This window comes from Leptinotarsa decemlineata, unplaced genomic scaffold, assembly GCF_025532065.1.
Source record: "Leptinotarsa decemlineata unplaced genomic scaffold, Ldec_3_MD MMD2_tig00000035_RagTag_RagTag, whole genome shotgun sequence".
Lineage (NCBI taxonomy): Eukaryota > Metazoa > Arthropoda > Insecta > Coleoptera > Chrysomelidae > Leptinotarsa > Leptinotarsa decemlineata.
This window is the reverse complement of record NW_027412540.1, coordinates 23,393,640-23,420,319: the sequence shown is the minus strand read 5'-3', so window position 1 is coordinate 23,420,319 and position 26,680 is coordinate 23,393,640. Positions and strand designations below refer to the sequence as shown.

The window sequence follows — 26,680 nt, the reverse complement described above, 5'->3', positions numbered from 1 at the left end:
ATTAACTTTTGAACAGACTAAATGCCAAGGTCAGACAACATTTACATTTTTCATAAAAACCGAACAGTATGAGCTTTTCGCCACCAAAAAGATGTTATCAACTTTTATTTCTCGTTTAATGGGTCTTTAATTTCCCTATCCAGTCCATAAATACAGGGTGTAACATAATAACGTTAAATTATTCAAGTGACGTATTCCTGAGACAATTTCAAGAGAAATAGTCTACATGAACTTGTGTCCGGAAATGCTTCGTTTCGGAGATACGCAGTGTTGAAAATGAATTTTTTTGTTCGCTTTTTGAAAATAACTCTTGCAAAAAGTAAGTTATTTGCACGAAATTCGGTACCCTGGGTTTTTTTAGACGCGGGAAATCTAATTTCGTATTAATTTTCATGTAACATCTAGAGGGCGCTGTGTACGGTGTCATTATTTATTTCAAATTGCCCTAACTTTTTTGACAGTAAACTTTTGGTACTTTTCATGAAAACAACTAATTCCAATACCTTTTCCAAGTAAGAAAGGTACACGTCCTCAACAACGCTGGAGGTGATCGTTTTCGAGATATTTACAATTTTCTATATCGATATATATTACTTAGCATCTAGGGCGCTAAGTGAAGTTGCTGAGAACATTACAAAAACTAAGCATGTGGTGGATCTCGTTAAAATAAACTTTTTCCTATCAAATGTTTAACGAAGAATGATTCGTTTTCGAAATACAGATTGTTGAAATTCGGTTGAATTCGGTTTTTATCGTTATTTAATTTTATATTTCGATCGATCAATACGAAAGTCCATCTATAAAACGGAGAGTCCTTCAACAGAAAAACTTAGGGAACGGGGAAAACTATTATTAGGATAAACTATATTCTATAGAAGTAGGTAGGTACCTACTCTTCCGACATATCTTATAGAAGAATTAGCTTGTTATCTTCCTTAGTCTATTCATTTCATTGATGGCGTCATTATTACATGGCCGAGTCCCAGTTAATTTCGAACAGTCTAATTCTTCTATCAGGAGGCCTTCTATTGATGTGACCTACTTGAAGCCACGTACGCTTGGCCGGCAGCGAACAACTTTGAACAAGTATACAACAGCGTGGTCAACCGTACTACCCTGCATTTTGTGAACTGTACAAGCCCAGCATAAAACAATTGGCAACATTCTGCGTTCAGCTGTACCATGGCTAAATTTAGCTGGAAATATCACAGATTTCGGTTGAATAACGTGGATCCCATCTTTGCCGAAGTCGATACGGACTGATGGAATGTCTGTGTCATACATTTGTGCTCTCCGGAAACAGGGCCATATAATTTCTATTATATGACTGATGACATCATTTACTAAACCCTTAGACGCATCAACATTGTATCACAACATCACCTTGGCCCCCACAAATATTTTCATGTCTTTAGGGAACCCCCCAGTCTTGTTTATATCAGATGGTATAATATTATTCAAATTTATATTATCATTTTCTTTTATCACACTCAATTATCTTGTGCAATTATTTAATTACAATGCAAATAAATATGGGTTCTTACAACCTACTACACCATTTATTGTCTTCTTTTTAGAGTCGGGAAGTAGGTATTTAAAGGTGAAAGCTTGATTTAATTTTTTTTCTAGAATTATATTTTTTTATTGAAGCCAACCCTGGATGTGACATCTATTCCATAGTGGGCCTACCGACTGCCTATCATAAACGAATGCGTATACAAAATTTCGTGTCCCTGATATTCACCGCTAAGGAGATCTCTCGTACGGAGCCGATCCTGGCAGCAGCATCAGGTCACGTTTATGATTAACATGCATTGTCATCGGTTCTGGACCAGCATGCAAAATTTCAGGTCAATCGGATACGGAGAAGTGGGTCAAAATAAACTTGCAAGATTTGTTAACATACATACAAGTCAAGTTAAATAAAAGCTTTTGAAAATAAAAGATCGTTTTGGTTGTACAAAAGCGCAAAGAAAAACAGTCCTGGAAAAGTGACGACTTTTGTTGATCGTTCAAATCGTGGAGCATCCAGTTTTCGAGCATTTTCCAATACGTCTGGAAAAAATTCCTAATTTTTTATTTTGACATTAAGTATGCCATATTAGTTACCGTTGTTATCTGTTCTTTTATGCACATTACTTGTTCAAACCAATTTCGACCATCTGCTGGCGACCCGTGACGGCGCACAAGTTTTTTTTCTGTACCTATTTCAATTTAAATATGAATACATTTAAATGATATGCAATGAAGATGATGATATCACCAGTCTTTTTCTTTATAGACGTTATTCCAATTCCAATAATGAAATCGACTTAAAGAATGAGAAACTATTACATCATTCTACATTGTTCGTAAGGATTTCATGAATAATTTCAATCTGTATCAATTCACATGACTGTAATGATGTATTGAAGGAAATAGAAAGTGGTGCCGCTGAACTCAGAAAAAAATTTTTTATTGGCGTTACTAAATCTATTGTTACTGTTATTTCATAGTTTAGGCACACATAAAAAGAACACGTGGTTGGATTCTCATTAGAAACATGCCTCTTGTTTTCTTATGAATGGGTTTCAGTCAATGGAGTGAAAGAAAACAATAAGGTATACAGTGAAATAGTCTTTCAATTTCATTCAAATTCATTCATTACTCTATATTATATAGTTGGATAGTATGCTGTGGATTATTTACTACATAATCTCTTGTTTGTATTTGTCATATATTGTTCAAAAAAATATTATATGAGAGAGAGGAAAAGAGAAAATGGTTGTATGGAAGTAAAATTATCTATTTAATATCGATGAGTTTGATTTAGGTGAAATCTAACATACGCCGACTGTTCAAAAAATAAGGTGAATTGTGAAATTTCGTGGACTACGTAATTTCTTTTAATGATTTTTTCATTATATTGTAACAAATTAAAGAATTAACTGTATTAAACAAATTTATTACCAACAATATTTCTCTAATCACAAACTAATTTATTTACAACACTTAATTAACTAACGCTTAATTTATTTCCACTATTTGAATTTCTTGTTTAGCCGCTCGATTCACTTTCTGAACTGCCTTCTTGGATCGGTAACGGTCTTTTCTAGAAATCTGTAGTCGGTACGGTTCTAGAGTTTTACCGGCGATTCCCGACTGCATTCTTTCGCGATGATGTTTGTTACATGAATCGGCCGGCGTTCTGGTCAGGGGCGGCTTTAGATTCGTTACAATATCATGTCGGTACACACCTTTCGAACACGTTTTCACAGTTTCATCTGTTTAGCAAGATCAGTTTGTTGGTGAGAGGCATAACAGTTAGGACTCTTTTGAGTGTTCGGCGATTTTCCGCTGTCGAACAAAATAGATCGAAGAATTTGCATGGAATTTTGTGTAAAAAATTCAATTGGGTGCTCAAAATTACTTGTGATGTTGACAGTGGCATACGATGATTGTACGCCGTCCTCTCATGGGCCCCTTCAATTTTGGAAACGAGAAAAATTCGCAGGGAGCAATTTTTTTCACAAAGTTTCATGCAAATTCTTTGATCCATCAGCAACACGAAAGTTGCTTGATATTGCTCCAGTGGAAACGTAGTTCCAGAGAAGATACCTCAGCTTTTTCAAGTTTCTTCCTAGATTTGACAAGCTGTATACTATTTGTATTATGCTAACTGTTTCGATTTAACTTTGTGTTGCTAGAACATGATAGAATGGAATAATTGCAGCGAAAATTGAAATGATTTTTTCAATGTGGACGTCATTATTAGATACCCTTAATTACTTTTCCTTCCTTCGGAAAATAACTTGTGATTATGTTGTGATTAATAAAAGTTTAATGAGGCGATTATCGTCTATCGAATAATAGGTAGGACAACGACCTATTTCATCGAATGGTTACAAGGTGTCTAATTTACTCAATTTAGTTGCCGAAAGAAATAATCATGATCACTGGAGTGACGATATCGAAATTATATACACACCCATAGGTCATTTTCCCAAAAGATATAGTATTATATAGTGGTATTTTTCTATAAATCAGTGAAAATTGGTTTGTATTGAAGATATCATAATTGTCGAATGGATTTGAAATCAATGTCATTTCAGTAAACCATGCAAAGATGATGAAAAAATGTATATTAGTTTATTGATTATTTCCATAGACACAAATGACCAAACTACAAGAAGCGACTTTTTATAGTCGTTATGCCATAAAATGGTCTCAATCGAACTCATGCGCATGTTTAACGATCTAACTCCCATAATCACCGTAATTTTTCATAACAGCGGTCGGTATCTCAGCCCATTAGATTGTTCCAGCTGTTGCAACATAGGTTCCTAATTTTTTTAATGCTTTGGGGTCCTTGGCAGAAGATAGGACGTACTGAAAATGGTTGTAGAATATTTTTATTTTCATGGGAAATTTTTTTTTGACTTATTACTTCTCCATTATTGTAACCTAACCTAACCTAACCTAATCCAAATAAACCGGATCTTTTGCCCACTCCAGAACATGGTACGTATAATTGTCCCTGTGAAGATTGTGAATTGTGAAATTGGGAATTGTACATGTTCAAAATGAACTGGCACATCTGTAGGTAGGTATAATAGGAATTCGTGGTATTCATATACTTTCACCTCGGAACTTGCCATTTAAAATGATGGCTTCGACAATGATCATCATTAATTTTTAATGAATAATCACGTGCTGTTGTACAGCCGTGGTGGAATCAAATTACGGAGCGATCCAACCTTCAGTTGTAAATTATGCGATGGCATGCTTGGCATATCCAATGGGTTCAAAAACCCTCTTGGATAATTCTCAGCTTCTGTAGCATCGCGAAGTATATCTACGCTCGATAGATAAACAATAATAGTGGCCGAAAACTGTGTAGGAAGTGAGAAAAGGTTTATTGTGTGAGTGAGACAGGAGACCGGCTTCGTTCTCATTCCTACTCCGTGCTGTTTACTGAGTGAGAAGTGACACCGATTGACACCTGGCGGAAATAGGGGAAAAATAGGGGTTGGTGATAGAAGGGTAAGAATTGAGGGTTGAATGTATTTATTAATGGCATATCGTGAAAAAATAAAAACAAAGAAATTTGTCAAAAAAGTACAAAATCAATGTTTGGGGTAGAACTTCATAAAAATGTATTATTTTTGAATAGATTCTTCATTATCGGTAATTACTGTGGTTGATTGTAAGACCGAGACAATAGGCTTATGACATGAGAACTAAAATACGTATGTTTTCGAATGAAAACTAGAAAGATATCTGGAGAAAACTACAGCGATTGTTGTTCCATGTCTTGTGGTAGGCTCATTTTGGTTATTATTCCTTCGTAGTTCTAATTTATCTTGTAGAAAGTTTACCAAGAGTTGTTCACTTTCGAACGCGAAATTAACATTGACATCTGCTAAAATTACTGGCAACGTATGATAACAGTTTTCTCCTAATTCTTCAGAGTGTACTCGACCGTAAATGTGTTCTTGCACCCCCCTCTCTTGCCCGTACAGTAATATATGAAACGTAACTCTCTCTCTCTCTCTAACTTCACTAACTTGTACAACCCTCTCAACTTCCGTTCGCCTGGCCCGATCACACTTTTCGTAACGCTCTAGTCACGCATCTTACTCCCCATGTCAAGTAAAGACGTTTTACTTCAATAAAAACTCTTCATGAAGATACGTAGAGCATATGCGAAACCCAGCTGTTATACTTTGAAATTTGAATACGGCGTTAAGAAGTGTTTATGACTGAGTGATTTTGGGATCGACTTTGAAACGATTTTATTCTACCTGTTGCTGAGGAAGGTACTGCTGTATTGAATTGGAATAAAGTCGAAAGATTTATTTTGATCAATAACTTTGCTGGTGCTAGTATTGGTGACGTATAGTCAACTACGTCTCGATATCTAATTATTTGACATTCATTACCTCATTTCCGAAGGTGCCTTATACGCTCCGCTAGTGACGTAAATATCGGAGCCATTTGTGTCGTATCCACTTCCTCGACTCAAAGCAGAAGGAGCTCTGTTGGGCGTGCTGTGGTGACCATTTTGATAACCACCGTTTTTTTGCTGGCTATTGTATTTTCGTCCGTTTCGTTCGTTAACTATCGTATATGGCTGTAAAAAAAATAATCAGATTAACCTTGATTGAAACGTATTTCGAAAATGTGCACAACAATGGAACAGTATATTAATTAATTAATTAATTAATTTATTGCACTTATGATGCACTGTTTGGAACCTTTGGTGTAGTAATGAATATTACTGGAGTTTTTTCCCAGCAGCAAATCGTTATTTTCAACACCTCGACACGTGTTTCGATCACCAAGTGATCATCTTCAAAGAGGAAAATTAAAACTAGAAACTAATGCGAGCTAGCCCTATTTATGCTATAAAAAAATCAGCAGTCGCCCATCATATTTTGCAACAAAAGGATTCCACAGACTTCAGTTCATTAAGATTGGTTAGACAAGTTAACTATAACAGGCAACTAGATGCCTATGAGGGTGTAGAAATAAGTAAACACAATAATATTATGAATAACGATGACGGACCTATACCAAAGAGCATACTATATAGCTTGTTAAAATAAAATAATGTTGTTGGGTTTACTGATTACTACATAAGGACACATTGCAAAAATAAATTTGGATAGGCAATATTGTGAAATTAATTTTTATGTAGCTGAAAATTGTTTTATATAAAAATATATTGTAAAATAATAGATAAGGCAAAATTGTAGAATAATTTAGGTTGGTATACCTGTATGGGTGGTACGCCTGGATGGTTTACCTGTATGGTTTACCTGTGTCGAGGTGTTAAAAATAACGATTTGGTGTGTGTTGGAAAAAACTCCAGTAATATTATTTATTTATTGCACGATTAGGGATACAAGTTTTTAAATCTAAGGAAAGGTAACCTTATGTGTATTCAATGAAATTTTTGTTACCAACTTTGGACAATCGACACGGTTATTGAATATTTTGTACAACATCAATATATCTGACATTTTTCTCCTATCTGTAAGAGATAACATGGAATAATTTTTGAAAACTGGACGAGGATTTCCATTGATCATAGAAATGTCAGTTTTACGGATTAATTGTTCGACGAATTCATCTTGAACACTTTTAATTCTCTGTTGGTAAATTGTATTTCGCCGACTCCAAATGACAGATGCAAAGTACAAACGACTATATATATACAAGGTGTTTATTAAACATGCGGCAAAAAAGGGACTATTCCTTGGACTATTCTAAAGATATTTTATCTTCTGATGATTTTTGACAGGGCGCTTTGTTTGGAAGATACGGGACGAAAAAAAATTCGACTATAACAATTTCGGTAATTTTGAAACTATTAACGTAGCCGAAATAAAAGTATAGCGTACTACACTGGACCAACCAAGTCATAAAAAATCTGAAGTCATCAGTTTATTGTACTCAAGTGGAAGATTTGAGAAATCGAATATCTGCTGGGTGTAACACAATCAGAAACGATCCTGATGACTTTGAAAGAGTTCGGGAGTCGATGAGAAGAAGATCGGATTCTTGCAGTCAAGCGGGTGGGGAGGTCATTTTCAACAATTCTTATAGATCAAGAAACATCCCAACAAGCAATTTCGTATTTTATAATAGTTGCGGAAACGTTTCGGAGAAACAAATTATAAAACTACATTTCTCCCAGAAATGTTTTCAATGTGTTTATAAAACTGCTATAAATAGGAAATTGGCACCGTTTTATAAAACATTATAGTTATAATCATCATCAATATTTTTCAATTCTGTGATTAGGAATCGATGTCAGCTGGTTATTGTTAAATGCTGCATTTTATTCTTGGTGGCAGCAAATATATATTAGCAAAAGCAATTTGATTTTATAACAGTTATATTAGTGTTTTTGAATTGTAGCTAATATACCATGCTATAAAATAGTTGGGACATTATCATTGAAGTGACAATATGGTAATGAAAATAAAATAATTTCTGAAAGCATTACAATAAAATAATTTCATTAAAGCTACAGGAAACTGTTATAAAATTAGCTTGAAATAATTTATAACTATCATAAAAATCTCGTAGAAAACTGATACATAACAATTTACTTTTATAGGAAAATAAGTTTTATAAGTTAGTTGGAAAAACGTTTCTGTGATAATTTCCTGACTATTTTATAATGGTTTTTTAATTTTATTTCATAAACGTTCCTATGACAAATTTATAAAACACTTTTATTACCTACAACTGTATTGTGTTCACCGATCATCTAATATAATCAATTAGCATTTTGGAAGTAATTATAAAATACTAATAAAATAAAACTATTGCAATATCATGGAATCATAAAACAACTTTGCTGGTTGGGATTACATGTAATTATTGGTAATAAATTGTTATTGTCAAAACAAAGCGCCCTATCAAAAATGATCAAAGGACAAAATATCTAATTAGAATAGTTCAAGGAAAAGCCCTTAAGTTTTTGCCGCATGTTTAATAAACTATATTAGGAATAATATAGATTCAGCAGAGTTTTTGCGTTTCTGAAATGTCTTGTATTTCTGATATTGAATCCCAATAAACGCCTACACATATTAACGGTTTTCTCTATGTGAGATTTAAAAATCATTTTGGAATCTATTACCACTCCTAAATCGCGTACTCCATTCACTGTTTTAATTGTATTATTTCCTATTTGGTACTAAAAACAATGGGATTTCTATTTCTGGTAGGAGTTATTTTGTGGAATTTACCGTGATTAGGAATAGTCTTCTGTTGCCACAGAATCCTGCAGATGCATCAAGATCATTTTGCAATCTCTCACAATCATCGATTTCCTTGATGGTTCTACAAATCTTGAGGTCGTCCGTATATAGTAAGAAGTTGAAATATTCAAATTCATCTACAATATTGTTAATATAAATTATAAAGAATAATGGTCCCAAGTGACTTCCCTGTGGTACACCTGATGTAACCACAAACGATTTCGACTGATAACCGTTACCATTCACAACTTGATGTCTTCCTGTGGTATTTGATATATGGAAAAATACAAGAACAAAAGTGGTCATATTGGATGGGTTCTGCGAATAATCATGTCTAATTTTTTATTAGTGAATCTGATGGTTTGATTTCTGTTTCGAAAGTTGAATGAACTCATATTTTCGGTGAATTTTATGTATGTTATTTCTAATCTTACAAACTGTTATAATCCCAAAGCATATGTTTGTAATTAAATACGATTTTATGTATATTTCCATAGCCAATCAGCATTTCGGTCATTAGCCTGAGAATTATCAATAAAGCAGTAAACAACAAAGTATTACAATAAAGTTACCAGCGAAGATCATAAAACCACTGGGAAGAATGAATTTCGAATATTTCACTGGAAGAAGAGGGCTGAGTTGTGATCAAGTTTTCAAAGTATAAACTTTTGAAATTATTGAATTTCTTTAATTTGAATTGAAGGGGTTGAATTTTTTGGAGTTTTTTGGCTTTCTACTACTCCATCTTGATACATAAAAAAAGAAGTAATCAAAAGGAAGTAATCAGTTTGAAAATAAATAACTCTATACATGAATGTGTAGATCATGCAAAGAAGTAACTTTCAGACACAAACTGAAAGAAAGTCCTCCTGAAACAGCTACTTTCAGTGAGGATGACAGTGTTCCATGTAAGTGCAATTTGTTACCATTCATTTAAAGTAGAACTCATGTGAGTGATATCTGATTTTATTCCACAACGTATCTTCTGTATAATTCAGTGTTCATATAGAAGTATTTTCGAAAGAATGTTTTTCTTTCGTGTAATTCAATGTATATGAAAGTAGCTGTTTCAGGATGACTTTCTTTCAGTTTGTATCTGGAAGTTACTTCTTTGCATGATCTACACATCCATGTATAGATTTACTTATTTTCAAATTGATTACTTCCTTCCTTTCTTTGGAAGATTCCCTCATCTTTTTTTTTTGTATCAAGATGAAGTAGTTGAAAGCCAAAAACTTTCTTTCCCAAAAATGAATTATTTTTTATTCACTAAGAACTGCGTCCTTTCTTTGGCAACCCAGAGAACTCTCGATTTTCACACCTGTTTCGGAAAACAGTTTTCATTCATGGTACCTAACTCAAAAATGAACTGTCAGGCAAGTTATGTGAATTCATCTCAGAAATGCTTACAGTTTATCCAAAAAATAGATCTAATTGAGATTCACACAACTTTCCCTAACTGATGTGCTTAAAAGACACACCTCTTGGCATTATCATAGCATTATTCACTTAGACTTTTCCGTAAAGTTCAAAGTCTCCAGTGCAAGTGTACGAGTATAACATCTGACCCTGAATTTAGTGATTCACGACACAACTTTATAAAAATTGTCACCGACTTTGTACAAAAGAGAAACTTGCTTTGGTAATGCGAGGTTCCAATAAATTTCAAGTACAACATGATTCGACTATTTACCTACATAAATAATCGTTTATTAGCTTTACGAGTTACCTCAAATAAACGCACGAACTTGTCCGTCGAGAGTTATTTCCCATGTTTGTGGTAAAAATGATCGTAGCAAAAAATTGAAGGAAAGTTTGACCTAGCTGTTTCAAACCGAAGTGATTCCAATCACAGATTAACATTTTCCCTATGGTGCAATTGCCTGGTGGCCGAAGGTTTTACAGAAAACAGCCCAGGCTTACAGAGACGGACTTGTCTGGCCATCAGTGATGCCATCAGTACCACACTGTCAGCGGCCATGGAGATCCTTCTAGATCTGCCTCTTCTCCACATTTTTCTGGAGAGAAAGAGGCTAGATGGACTGCATATAGACTTGTGCATATTGCCAATCGCACAAATCAATTTGAAGCAGAGTACAATAACAGACTGCTGGTTGACACTGGAAGTTACAGCATTCTGGAAATTACCTCTGACTTTATGCATCCAACTGTCCTTTAGGAACTGCCTTATAAAGTACTGTTCCCGAGTAGAAAGGACTGTTAGTTAGGGAAGCTATAGATTATGCTGTAGATGACCCCTCCCGATATAGAAGGTCCCGACACTCTGTCGAATGAGGCCCTCATGTTCCCCTTTAACGGACGAATAGATTTTTCATCCATCCCACCCCAGCCAGATAGGGGAACCCCGCGAAGGGCGGCACTGATATCTAAAGACTTTATACCGCCAATATCTCCTTAGTCATGAACCTATTTGTCCTTCTTCGTCAAAAATCAGCTAAAAGGGTAGGAGCTGGGCTCCTACCCTGGATGAAATCAAGACGACGTGTAGAGAGGACTGGATCCTGCGGGAGAAGGAAATATTAACAGCAAATTGTTGTTGGTTCACAGATGAATCAAAAACACCTTCCGGTTCTGGTGCAGGTGTTTTCAGTCGCAGACACAGGACAGAGATATCAAGGAACCTATGCGAGTGTATTTCAAGCGGAAATTTACGCTATTGAATACACATACATACACATACACAAGTCAATAAAACTATTCTCGGACAGTCAAGCGGCGTTGGAAGCTCTTGGCGCCTACCGAGCAACGTCTAAATTTGTAGCAAATTGCCAAAAACGAGTCGCCTCGATAGGAAGACGAAACAGATTGTCTCTGGTCTGGATTCCTGGCCATACTGGCCTGGAAGACAATGAGGATACTGACTCCTTTGTAAAGGAAGGAGCTGCAAGCAGCTTCATAGGACCAGAACCTGTCATTGGCATCCGTTTAGGGTTTACCAAAGAATATTTATGGACTTCTGGCAGAATCTTCCAGGATTTGCTCAGTCCAAGGCGTTTATTCACCCTTCGAAGCTTGATACCAAACAGTTGTTGGACTACGATGTCTAACAACGTAGTTCATCCCTACTGTAGTGCATCCCTACTGTATTTGTCATTTGAATCACCATATGCAGAGACTCGGACTGTCGGAAGACAGTGTGTGTTTCACCCTACAAGTTGAATGTCCGCAGCCGTTTGTAGTAATCGGAATATTGTTGATAGGTACCAACACTTGTAGGTCCAGTGTAGTACGCTATACTTTTATTTAGGCTACATTAATAACTCAAAAATTACCAAAATTGTTATTGTCGAAATTTGTTTTCGCCCCGTATCTTTGAAACAAAGCGCCCTATCAAAAATCATCAAAGGACAAAAAATCCTTAGAATAGTCCAAGGAATAGTCCCTTCATTTTTGCCGCATATTTGATAAACATCCTGTATAAATCAGGTAACCTGTTATTATATATATAGTTTCATTAACACCGGCCAAAACTGTTGTGTGGTTTATGGAAAATATAATTCCTAACGTCTAGCGCTAATAATGCAATAACTCACCACTGATGTATATTCGGATAGGGTTCTTTCTGACGGCGCCCTTTGGCTTTCTTCTCCATCTGAGTAGGCTGCGCTCCTGGCTACATGTACAGGTGTAGGAGAATGACTGTGCCTTGGAGAGGCAATATAGTGATTTTTGGCCACACGTCTTGCCATTTCAGGAAGAAATCAGACCGACGTCATCTGTGAGGAAAAATAAAAATTGATTATGAAAACATAAAATGTTTAATTTATATTTGATTCGAAAATATTTAGGTAACAATGAAAGCTTCAACTCCCTATATAATAGGTACAACATTTATAAGAACTATAAGGACTGCAAAACAACTTCATTCTATGAAAAAAAATGGAAAGGTCTGCAAACAAACAAAAAGAAAGCTGGGCAATCATCAATGACCTCAAGGGAAAAAAGAATATTGCTCCTACGAAAACTGAGCTAAAATCTGATTGTATTAGCAAATACTACTGCACGGTGGCACATAATTTATCCAAAGATATAAAATCCAATATTAATCCTTTGACTTTTCTTAAAGACAAATCAGTTTCAGAAACGTTTTTTCATGCCTACAGATGTTATGGAAATTAGAAAAATTCTTGGATAAATTAAAAATTTAAACTCGGCTGGTTGGGATGACATGAGCATAAAAGTATTTACCAAGTTGCCCAATTCCGCTATCACCGCTTTGGTAGAAGCTATAAATACAAGCTTCATAACGGGTGTATTTACGGCATGTTTAAAAACAGCAATTGTTATTCCTTTGCACAAAGGAGGCGACTCTAACAATCCTGCAAACTTTAGGCCTATTTCTATGCTACCTACCCTTGCTAAAATCATAGAAAAACTTGTTAAACAAATAATTATGACGTTTTTGAAAAAGCATAATATTATTAGTAGCAGTCAGTTTGGGTTTCAGAGTTTGAAAAACACGGAAGATGCTATGTTTCATCTACTGGAAAACGTATATGTCAATTTAAATAATCGTGAAATAGCAGCGGCAATTTTTTGCGATTTTTCAAAAGCTTTCGATTGCGTGGATCATGAAATTCTGCTGCAAAAACTGGAAGTGTATGGATTTAGAGATATATCTTTGAAATGGTTCAGATCACACCTGTCAGAACGTACTCAGAAAGTCAAACTCCCGGACAACATATCCCATCTCCAGACAGTTACTTGTGGTGTTCTAGATATCAACCTAGGTACTCAATTAATAGAAAACAACATGTCAGCAACATTTCTGGGATTACAAATTGATAAAAATTTGGATTTTGAAGGTCACATAAGTATCCTATGTAAAAAAATTTCATCAGGATGCTTTGCAGTCAGAGTATCAGCAAATGAGTTGGGCACTAATATGGCAAAAAATGTGTACTTTGCTCTCATCGATTCCCATCTGAGATACGGTATCTGTTTTTGGGGAACGTGTTGCCAATACATGTTTGATAGGGTGTTTGTACTACAAAAAAGAGAAAATTAGAAATATGTGTAGACTTGGATTCAGGAATTCCTGTCGACATTTATTCAGAAAGCATACAATCTTGACCTTGCCTTCCATACTTATATCGGAAATGTTATGTCTGGTGAAAAAAAATACAGGACGGAAATTTTCATTTCACCACGACGAAATACCAGAAATGAGCTCGATATAGGTTTACCGATTCCAATATCATCAAAAATTGAGAGGTCTTTCATAAATAATGTAAAAAAAATGTTTAACCATTTGCCAATTGGGATCAAAGGCATAACATATACCACTAAATTTAGAAAGTCTGTAAAAAAGCTTCTGATTTCGAAGACTTTTTATTCTTTAGACGAATTCTATTCAGACAGAAATTCAAATTATATAAACAATTAATTTTAATTATTGTGTTTCAGTACCTACTAGTATTTAAACTATGTGACTTTTTGAACTTTTTGTTTAATGTTTACATTTAGCTCTGAACTTTATAGTTGAAAATGTTTATGGAGTTGATACTTACTGGTATTTTCTATGCATTCACTTTTATATTTGTATGCTTTACAGTTTTTATATTCTTATACTTACATTTATGTGTTGCATGAGAATATTCATTATTATTATTATTTATTTAAATATGTAGCATATATATTATTATATTTTAAGTTGTGTATCTTATATTTCTTTGTCAATGAGATTTCATCTTCGACAATAAAGTATATTTTGATTTGACTTGATATTGAAAATGTCGAATGGATTTTTCAATAGTCTTTTCTCCTGTTCGAATCACATATAAATTGTACAGTAAACTATACAGGGGGTTCCAAATTAAGTTCGTTCCCAGCCTACTTTGAGGTAAATCGATAAATCCAAATAATTCCATCAGAGATTTATCTAGAGAAATAGCTGTTCCACTGTCGATAGCCAAGTGGTTCGGCGTGGGTGCTTTGTTCACTCACTCGAATTGACTGCCGTGTTGGTCGGTGGTTCAAGCCCTAGTCTGAACGATCGATCTTCACTTGCTATCGTCCAACCCGTGTTAGGAATCACACGTTGAAAGGTAAGACCTCGTTAATTCTTAGCTCGCACAAGTTTCGACTTCTGAGGGTTGTCGTTCGTAGGGGTGCGACAGCTGGTTAACGGAAAAAACAGAACAGAACAGAACAAAAGCACGTGGTATAGGTAAATACAATAAGTATATGAAAATGACAGGAACAAATAAGTAAATATCACAGATAAAGATTGATGAGTAGAATGTAATATGAAATATTGAAGTTACTAGGAAGCTTAAATTTGATATAGACTGAAAATGGTGATTTGTCCATGAATTCTTGTAATGAATTTGGCTCAATGTCACACAACAGATCGAAAACAAGTTTTTTAAAAATTTGTCTTGTCCGATCTTCTTTGATAATCAAGGGTAAATGGTTGTAGAATTTAATTGATGCGTAATGCGGCCCATGCTCTGTGTTTTTCAATCTATGTTTAGGAACCATATAATTGGATTTCTATCGGGTGGAATACTCATGTCTATATTTGTCAGTTTTGTACTCGTTGAAATATCTAGTCTTTCACTACTGACCTGAAAATACTCCGGAATAGAAATATTCACGTGAACAGTTTTAAACAAAATGCAGTCTCTTTTAGATGTGTTTAACAATAACTTGTTGGTATTGAAATATGTGGATGCTATAGAAATGCTATTTGAAATGGATTTTTCCAAGGTGACGTTCCTGTTTACTGGTACAATGAGATTGGAATAATCTGCATAGCTCACAACTTTAGTGCTTGATTTTTTGTATATTTCAAAGGAATTATTTATGTATAAAATAAATAGTAAAGTCCAAGTACACTTCCCTGTGGTACGCCTTTTTCTATTTCAGTGAAGTCTGAGAAAAACTCATTATTTCGTTGCCTAATATGTTCTTTTTGTTTCCTGTTACTCAAATACGATTTCAAGTGTTGATATTGAGAATGTCATTACGAATCGAAATGCATTATAAAATATAGGGTGTTCCATTCAAAATATATCATTTTATGAAATATTTTGAAAACGCGACTGTCAATTAATTTGTTTTCGGCATCAAGAAGGCCATCAAAAATGCTACTAGTTTGCCCATTCAACCGAACTCGAAGAATCAATAATTACGGAGTTATGAAAATTGAAACATACATTTTTCTCATAGGGAGACTTGATAAATTGTTTATGGTCTAGATTTCTGACCACACTGACCAGACCTACACACTTTGAACATAACATAATCTAACCTACACCTGGGCGAGAGTGAAATTGGCCAAGTCACGAATACAAAAAAAGTCTTCTTTCTTTGAAAAAAAAGATGTGTGTCGTTGTTTTTCAGAAATTTTGTCGTACTTTCTGTGATATTTTCGGTTAGACACCATATTCACCCTTTTCATTTGGGAATATATTTTCCAAGAAGTTAAGTACATAAATTGAGGTTATTCCATTGTATTGTTATGGAGTTATATTTTCTTCCACGGGTCAACCAAGAATTCGAATAAAAATCCTTGACTCCAATATTAAATCATTCAATAGTCGGCCATAAACAGTTTACTGTAGCATTGAAACGAAACTGAGCATACTTATCCACTCATTCCTATCACGCCAACAAGAAAAACAAAATAATTCACACCTGCTTCATCGAAAAAAATAAAGAAACAGGTAGCACCTCGTTTCTATTTTTCATATTTTCGTGATTCACCATATTGTTCTTGTTCACCGAGCGTATAATACATAACCATTGTTGTTGGCTTTGCAGTTTCTGAATTTTAATGACCCGTTTCTAGGTTAGCGAATCCATAAGGTTAAAAATATTGTTGTTTGTATGATTGTTATTTCCAGGTAGAGACAAACTCGATAATCTAGATTTGTTGCTATAATTCGGAAATGAAACGTATAAATTTTATAAAATTTCTGTGTTTAAAAAACAACAAACAAATAATTCGTTAAATTTGGGCACTGAAAATGTGGCAGTCCTAAACTCAATACCAGTTTGAAGGACAACAAAAATGAATAAAATAGGCAACGATCATTTGATGTTTTGTTACATTATCAGCATGATATGCTAACATAATGACCTGAAAAGATTCTTTATTTGTAAATAACGGTCGCTCTGCATACACCACTCAATTATTCACAATTGCAGTTTACTGCAATCTCATTTCCACTTCACAATAAAGACCAACTTTATCATTAGTTAATGCTGACATAGATTCTCGAAATCATTGGATAACAATCATCGTAAACAGATGTTCAGCGTAAAATCCGCAATTATATGTGATGAAATTATGAGTAATATACATTGAGGATGGAATACACTTCACTAGATATCTTTCTAATGAGAGAAAGGTAGGTATATTCAATTGAACTTTTGAATGATACAGCTGGTGGAACCATAATCAGGTCCTGTGACGTAACATAAAACATTATTGGAGGAACGAATATTACTGGAGTTTTTCCCAACACCGAATCGTTATTTTAACACCCCGACACGTGTTTCGATCACCAGGTGATTATCTTCGAGAAAAAGATCAAACTAATCATACTAACAGAGCTATCCTTATTTATACCATATATATCTGTTCTAGGTAACCAATGCCACAGTTAGTCCAGTCATTATAGTAAGTTCATCTCGGAATTCGAGATACCCAGCTGTAAGTCTGTAAATACTTGTATATTGACACCCTAAAAGTTGTCTCAAAACCTACATATGGTAGGGTGTAAGCAACTATTAAATTTCAAGGTTAAAGGTCACAAAAATCGGTTTTTTGCGCTTTTTTTGGAAATATCTCATTTCCTATGGGTTATCAATATTGTAGAATACAAAATTATCTACAAATTTTGTTTGAAAAAATTTTTTATACGGTGAACCGTTTTCGAGATAGAGGGCGGAGAGCACGCGGTCACAGCATCACTTCAGGTCAACCGGTGCCTCCGGTCGAAAACGCGCCATATATAGTTGATGAACTATCGATAAATCAATGATTATAAATATTTGTCAATTTTTATTAACTATTATATTATATTTTATCATTTTTTCCTAACTTATCCACTTTTCATTCAGTATTAATTTATTTAACAACACTTACCTGCCCATGTAATTGCAGAATTGTTAATGAAAATATAGGAATTATATTTGAATTTTAACCTAATTAATATTTATAACTTCTTACATGATGAAAAAAAAAACAAATAAATTATGAATTAATCTTTTTATTAAAAAATATCATTGAATACATTTATTTTTATTGAAAGTAAAGAAATGGAATAAAGGGTACAAAAACTACAATTTATAATTTTAATCATCTTCTTCCTCTTCATCGTCGTCTTCTGGCTGCTGGTAAATTTCAAACTGGTCTTCATTATCGTCTTCAACGACATTTGTCTCAAGTTCTTCCATGATTTCGGAGTCAAAGGTTCCATCTTCGTTAATGTCGCTCTGATATGGTAGAGCATTGAGACAAGCTTGCCCATTACATTGGCCACAAGCTAAAGAGCATTGCAAGCCCGCTTTCCTGCATCCGCATCGTGAACCACAACCACTCTTGCAGTTGCAGAAAATTGTATTTAGCAAATCTTCTGGAGCAGGTGGTAAAATTGTCATGATAGGCTCCAGAAAATCGTTTCGCATTGCCCAACCCCATACCTGGGGTTCCAAATCATGTCCTAACCAAGTTTGAACTTGATAATATACACGGTTGAAATGTTGATGAGCAGCTGCACTTGTTGGTGGAATATTTGAAAGCTGCACAGGTTTATTAAGTTTTGTAGACTTGACGTAATGCATATAACGAAGATGATCGAGACTTTTCACAGATTTCGGAGCATTATAGACTGCCAATAAGGTTTGAGTTCCACTCTCTAATAATCTCTGGGCCGAACAATTTTCTTCCTCAAATGCTGCAGCTAGTTCATCCAAATTTGTCAGTTTCTCAAAAACTTTTAAAAATGATTTTTTTCCCTTTATAAAAAGCGCAGAAGTTGTGTCACAGCCACTTAATGCGTGCAGAAATTAAATATGTTTTTTAGAATGAGGATAATTATCAAAACTTTTAGTCGAGTATATCTCCGTTTTTACATTATCTTTCCCAACTTTTTTAAAGAAAATTTCTTGTTCGTAAGACAGTGTACGCCAAATTAAAATGACAAATAAATCAATATCTTGTCCTATTATAACTGCATTTTTTTTAGACTTTGGAAAGCGCAAAAAACCGATTTTTGTGACTTTTGACCTTGAAATTTAATAGTTGCTTACACCCTACCATATGTAGGTTTTGAGACAACTTCTAGGGTGTCAATATACAAGTATTTACAGACTTACAGCTGGGTATCTCGAATTCCGAGATTCTTACCTAATTTAAGCTTAAATGACTGGATTAAGTCATTTAAGCTTAAATTAGGGAATTATTAGAGAAAATAATTTTAATAATAACGAAATTGATGAAGTTGTTTCTCTCACAACAGGAGGAAACGGCTATGGGTAACCCCTTGTCCCCCTATCTGGCAAACCTGTTCATGAGCAGATTCGAAATGGAAACCAAAGAAAAGTCAAAGTATTTTCCTAGGATATGGCTAAGGTATGTGGATGATATTTTCTTGATATTTGATAACAAAAAATCGAATATTGAGGGCTTTGTTTCCTTTTTTGAATATTAGATTTCCATCAATAAAATTCACTTCCATTTCTTGACGTTTTGGTAATGAGGAGCCGATATGGAGGATTAGAATACGATGTATTTAAAAAGGAAACAAGCACGTACAGGTATATTCTTGACAGTTCACATCACTGTGGACAGCACAAACGTACTGGGTTGAATTTTCTAGTGCATCGTCTTTTGACTTTTCCTCTGACACATGAGAGGTTCATAAAAGAAAAACGTACAATACAGGAAATAGCAGCCACTAACGGTTTCTCGAGGGGTATTGTAGATGACATAATAAGGAAGAAGAAGTTTAGGTTATGAATGAACGAAATCTCGATTTTCAGAAAAGACAAAAACCAAGAAAAATATATCTCAGTTCTATAACATCAATACAAGAAAAAATTTGTAAAGATTTCCAACGAACTACGTATGTAGGTGGTTTTTAAAACAAGTCATTCACACACTACAGAACCTTTTAGGAAGTACAACAGACAAAGTCGAGAATTCGGAAATGTCTGGAATTTACGAAATTATATGTAAGGACTGCGATGCAAAATATTATGGATAGACAAAAAAATCTAATGGAATAAAATATAAGGAACACTTAAAATATTGAAGACCTGAAAAATCAGCAGTCGCCCATCATCTTTGCAACAAAACCATTCCATAGACTTTATTATGGCACATTATGACACAGATTAAATGAATATGATTAGTTAGACAAGTTAACAACAACAGGTATCTAGATGCCTATGAGAGTGTAGAAATAAGTAAACATAATGATATGAATAACGATGGTGGACCAATACCTAATAGTATACGTATACTACATAGCTTGTTGAAATAATAATTTATTTATTAGATTTACCCGACTATTGCATAAGAACACATTGTAAAATTAATTTAGGACAAGTAGATAGGGCCATATTGTGAAATTAATTTTATATAGCTTATAATATTTCAATTATTAGATTTACCTAAATATTTCATAAGGACACATTGTAAAATTATTCAAGACATTCAAGACGAAGATACCTAGAATAGGTATCTATGGTATAAATAAGGATAGCTTTGTTAGTATGATTAGTTTGATCTTCCTCTTGAAGATGATCATTTGGTGATCGAAACACGTGTCGAGGTGTTAAAATAACGGTTTGGTGTTGGGAAAAAACTGCAGTAATATTCATTACTACATCAAAGGTTCCAAACAGTGCATTACAAGTGAATTATATACATAATTCGAACTGAACTTGAAGAAATTAACTGGTTTATCCAAGCGAACCATCCCATGGGATAGAAGATGACACAGCATTGCAACTGTGTGTAGTTCATCCATTGAATAAAAGAGAGTGAGCATGCTATTTGTCCGTGGAAATGAAAAGAATAGCGATAGACTCGTAAATGGTGTGCATCATTTTGGAATAGTTTATTGCTATAGAAAAAATTGAAAAAACGTGCTACTATTTACAAGTGTTTTTTGTGTAATTCGGATAATGGTTTAATTGATTTTAATGATGAAACTTTTAAAAACTGTTAGCTTTTCGGAAAATAAAAATCTCACATCAAAGTGTTTTTTTTAATACGTTATAAGGGATTTCCATAAAGAATAGGACAGTTCTATCATACATTCAACTAATTTATCTTATTTCTGAAACTAGTTTTAATTTAAAAAACAATCACTTAAAAAACTGCGGATGGAAAATCAGTTTTGTAAGTACTTTTGAAATTTGTTGAACGTCAGACCTGGAATGCTCATAAATTCGATGTACAATTACTCTTCATCTTTTATCTACTGTTCTCACGAGCATAAATCCATTGTTTCTTAGGAGCACTACAATGTCATCAAATGAGGATTCTGATGTCGCCACCATTACGATTTTAATGGTCTGTGAAGCACCGTTATCCAATTATAACCAGGAAAGATGAAGTCTGAGGCTTATCTCGACAATTGAAGTTCCATTCCACTGATAAGAGATAGTCTTACGAGTTTATAAAACTCCAAATCGGATCGAAATCAAGAGATGACTGTATGCAAACTCCATCCCTACTTTTCAACTCTCGTCTTGATTTTTGGAATCATGTTTATGATACCTGTTCAACACATCTGAATTTGAATCTAATCTAAACGAATATTATAGAAAGAAAGTATGTGTTTGTTGATTGTGATCAAAGTTCATGCAATTTTACAGGGTGTGATAAGTGTCAGATATTTTACAGGACGATTCCTCAATTATTTATTAGGTAAAAAGTTCATGCATGCATGGGTCCGCAAGGCCTTCATTTTCGAGACACAGGGTGTTGAAAATTTATTTTTATTTCAGTTTTTTGTGAATAAATTTCAAAATAATATCGATAATATCGAACAAGAGTCTGCAACTCGCGCCAGCTTTCGTGTGGCTCTTGAAATCAGAAAACGTGGCAAACCATTCACCGATGGAGAAATGATAAAAGAATGCTTGATTGCAGTAGCCGAAGGAATATGCCCCGAAAAGGTAAATTTATTTAAAATTGTCAGTTTGTCAGCAAACACCGTGGCTCGGAGGGTGCAAGACATCGCAGAAAATATATCATCTCAACTGTTCGACTAAAATGGACATCATGAGTGGTTTTCTCTAGCATTGGATGAGTCAACGGATGTGTCAGATACTGCTCAGGTGTTGATTTTTATTCGCGGAGTAGATAAAAGCTATGAAGTGTATGAAGAACTTCTGATATTGATAGTATTCACGGCACGACAACTGGGGCAGATATTTTTAAGGGAGTTGAAAATGCCATTAATAAAAAGAACCTTCGATGGAGAAATTTGAAATCTATAACAACTGATGGAGGCAAAAATATGTATGGTAAAAATAAAGGATTGGTTGCACTTGTGTCAAAGGCTGTAGAAAATGATGGTGGTTCAAAACCATTAGTCTTACATTGTATCATTCATCAATAGTCCTTGTGCGGAAAATGTTTGGATATGTCTGAAGTTCTAAAACCAGTCATATCAGTTGTTAACTTCATCAGATCCACTGGGCTGAATCACCGACAATTCCGCGAGTTTATTCACTAGATTGGAGAAAATGATTTACCATATCAAGCTGCCGTACGCTGGCTTAGTTGCGGAAAAGTCGTTAAGCGCTTTTTTAAACTTCGAGCAGAGATCGAATTTTTTTTTAAAGAGAAGCAGCGCCCTTTTGCCGATTAAGAAAATAGTGAATGGATGTGGAAGTTAGCCTTCTATGTCGATTTGACAAATCATATGAACGAACTGAATTTGAGATTGCAAGGAGAAAATCAGCTTCTCCCTGATTTATACACCAATATCAAATCCTTCAGGCAGAAAATAATACTATTTCAATCGCAATTACGTAAAAAATGTTTCACCCATTTTGAAATATTCAGCCACACTACAGAGACTGAATTTCCCGTCAATTTTTCAATCGAAACTTTCAGTGCTTTGAAGATAATTTTGATACTCGTTTTTCAGATTTTGATGTCATTGCGAATGAAATTCAGCTTTTCAAAATCCTTTTGATTCTAACATTGAAACCCTGGCTCCGGAAGTCCAAATGAAAATTATTGATTTACGGTGCAGTGATATGCTTAAGAACAAATAGGTATCAAAATTCATCTTTGTTGGAAGTCTTCCACTGGAACAATTTGATAATTTGCATAAATTTGCTCATGGGTTGTTTTCTGTTTTTGGTACTACTTACTTGTGTGAGAAAACGTTTTCCTAGATGAAGTACACAAAGAATGTTTACAGATCTCAATCAACCGATGAGCATCTTAAATCTCTTTTGATAAATAATTGGTACAAGTAAAATTGATCCACAACTACAATACTACAGTATTGTCAGTGGAAAATCACAATTACATAAATCTCATTAGTGTTTTTGTTTTACTGTGATTCATCTCTCTTTGTTACTTCTTAATATGCTTAAACTTAGATGCTTAAGTTAAGTTTTCTTTGTCATCATTTCTGTCGTTAAGTTTTACCTTGGAAGTAAATAAAACCGAGTAATTACATTCTGTGTTTTCTTCTTCAGCTTATCAGAGCAATAGTAACAACAATTAGGTAATCATTGGCTGTCGCGGGCCAGATTGATGACAGTAAATCATTGGCTGTCGCGGGCCGGATTGATGACACTGGCGAGCCGGATTTGGCCCGCGGGCCGTAGTTTGGAGACCCCTGATTTAAACAATCATAAATATAGTTATCAGGTATTGTATTCAATTGTGGCTTGTTGAAAAATCAGTTATTCACAGACTGAGAGTAAGAAAAATAATTCCGATTTCAATTTCTCGAATGTATTTCTTTCAGCGATTTGAAAGTTTATGGATAACTTTAATTGGAATAATGAACCAATTACTATTACGTTACACATACCACTGAGCATTGAGATTATGAATATGTTTTCCAATTTACAGTAACTTATGCAAGTTATTAAACGATTTTGATGTTTTTATAACATTCTTCAGTGCATAAAATTCATTTTAATGGTTTAGTTTTGCATTAACAACCTTTAATAATAACCAGAATAAGTATTCAATTATTACATGCACTCACGTAAGAGTTATAGAACTAATTTTTATGTAAGTCAATAATTTCAATACAACTTTCTATATAATATGAAAAATTAAATCGAGTATTGATTAGCACATATAAATTGATATGAGGTGTTAAAAATCTACTTTCCTTTAGATATTACGAAAAGTGCGAGGAACAATTTCAGTTGTGACGAATAAAAAAAATTACAATTAGGATCACAAATTATAAAGTATTCAATATTTGATTGTGAAATCTCCACAAAACACTTCTGGAAAGAAAGTAATTTTTTCACTTGATGTTGTGTTGTGATTTCGAAATCTGTTTGGTTTCGTTAAAATCTCACAAAAAAATGTAAAATGCGAGAAATATAACTAAACGAGATATATAATGAATGCCAGGATAATCATAGATAATCTAACAATCTCAACGTGTGCTACAAATCCGTAACATAGATTTCCTGTTGAGAATTCATTATGAATCAGATATTCGTTTGCCTAATATTTTTTTGTCTGCACTATAATTGAGAATAGTCAAAAGTAGTCTGGATAGTATACGAATTAGACATTGGAAATGAATTATGTCGAAAATAATTACAAATGAGACAATAGAAGAGTTAAAACCTCTCAAAGTCATAATTCATGGACCACCAGCTTCTGGAAAGACAAAACTTGCTGAAAGACTATGCCAGCATTATGGGGCTCATTACATATCTGTCAAAACTATGATGAAGAAACCGTGGAAAAACTTCATCAGAATGTTGAAAGAGAAAACGAAACAAATCGTCTTAAAGCTAAAAAATTCGGTAAGAAAAAGAAGGATGAAGACGATGAAGAAGACGAAGAAATTGAGGAGGAAAATAAAGTGAATGTAGATGTTGAAGACTGATAGGAACAGATTAAGGTTATAATGACGCTGATAGACAATAGTGAAAATAAACGTCTACCAGATGAGTATGTTGTGCGGTTGATGGAATCATTTATGGCCAGAGTTGTGTCAAACTGGTGGATATGTTTTAGACGGATTTCCGAAAACTATCGAACAGGCAAAGGAGATATTCGGGCAGGCCGCCGAAGGAATAAATGAAGAAGATGGGGGTAAAATTGGTGTGGAAGTTCCAGGAGACGGTGGTACAGTTGAGGATGGAACAGAAGCCAAGCAAGTAGGTTCACTGATAGGTAATGCTTGCGATGAAATTATTCCTGGCTATGTCATCAGTTTAGAGGCGACATATGAATTCCATTATGAAAAGGTTATGAAGCTTCCTCAAAGACTAATACAGGATACCCACTACGATGAGGTAAACATGCTGAGAAGATTGGTGGAATTGCGAGAGAACAACAATGAAGAAAAAAGTGTTCTTAACTTCTTCGACGGAGTTGGAATTCATCCATACCAAGTGAGTTTGGTTAATGAAGAGACACAAGAAGAAAGAGATTTGAATTGTATATTCGATTTTGTTTGTGGCATTTTTGGTATACCAACACCTGCGGAAGAGGCGGATACAATTAAAAAATTGGAGCTGGAACAAAGACGGCTACTTGAGGGTCAAATTGGTGAGAGATTATTAGAAGAAAATGCGGAACGCCAAGAATAAATGGATGAACGGGCAGAAACATTCGAAATGCTCCGAAAAGAAGAAGAGGAAATGTTAATTGCTCAAAGTGAACCTCAATGTTTCTATTTGATGAAATATATATTTCCTACACTATCTAAAAGTTTGATCGAAGTTTGATCCTGTCGACTTTCTTGCGGAATTTTTGTTCAGGGAAAATCCAGAAGAAAAAATGTTTGATTCCTCATATACTCGTAAAAGAGAGAAGATTTTGAAACAGTGTGAAGAAAAGTTGTGGGGATACTTTTAGGGGTATTGGGGTGGACTAATGAATAATGCTTTTTTGATTTAGATGATAATTTTTCCTAGAGTCTCTCTCAATTTAGTCGTATTTCATATCTAATAACAATTATAAAGGTTAGAAAAACCACACATTCCGGTATTTGGTTTTCTGTTGAGAGAATAAAAATAATAAATGAGATATATATATATCAAATTAACAGTTGCAATAACACGTCGGATTCCGTTGTTACTTTTGATTTACAAAAAATCTTGAAGTAATTCAATCCATTCGTAATTTCTGCCCACATGAATTCAATTATATCTGTTGGCTCATGTTCAAAAGCGTAGAAATGGAACGATATAATCAATCTTGGTATGATTAATTCTGACCGGTTCATAGTTTTATTTCTACTTAGGTTACGGATATTCCTGAAAGGAATGTTGTGAGATATTTTCATGTCTTTCGACTGTATAACTCCAATAAGTATATGGTCATTTACACTAGATTATGCACAATAAGGAAGTCCAAAACTCATCGCCTCGTGACTATGGTCTTTTGAGATCTGGAATGCTGACACTTCTAACAAAGTTTTTGGTGTTAGAAAGCACAGATATTACTCCTCTGAAAACTTGAATTTCTTCCAGTATAGATGATTTTCAACGTTGAATCTATCATTCTCATTGTAAGTGGTTTCGTTGACAGGCGGTTGTTCATTTGAACTTCACGAGTCTTTTACCTTTCTGATGAAACAAAGAAAGAACTTCATTCCAGTACTCAAGTTTATGGTAATTTTTAACACGAGTACGACTGACCAAATTAGGACAAAAACCATTTTTTTGCACTGAGTCTTCTTTCGAAAGAAGGTAGATGACTTAATGCT

At 34.3% G+C, this 26,680-nt stretch overlaps 1 protein-coding gene across 1 annotated transcript in view; it reads right to left on the bottom strand.

Moving 5' to 3' along the window:
• LOC111511807 (uncharacterized) overlaps positions 1-26,680 on the bottom strand; it is a 37,423-nt gene that overhangs the window by 6,496 nt on the left and 4,247 nt on the right. The window contains exons 2-3 of the mRNA XM_023167827.2: positions 12,311-12,493; positions 5,922-6,112 (exon numbers count right to left, since the gene is read on the bottom strand). Of these exons, the coding sequence (XP_023023595.1) occupies positions 5,922-6,112; positions 12,311-12,466 (347 nt within the window). The 5' untranslated portion in view covers positions 12,467-12,493. The remainder of the gene's footprint in view (positions 1-5,921; positions 6,113-12,310; positions 12,494-26,680) is intronic.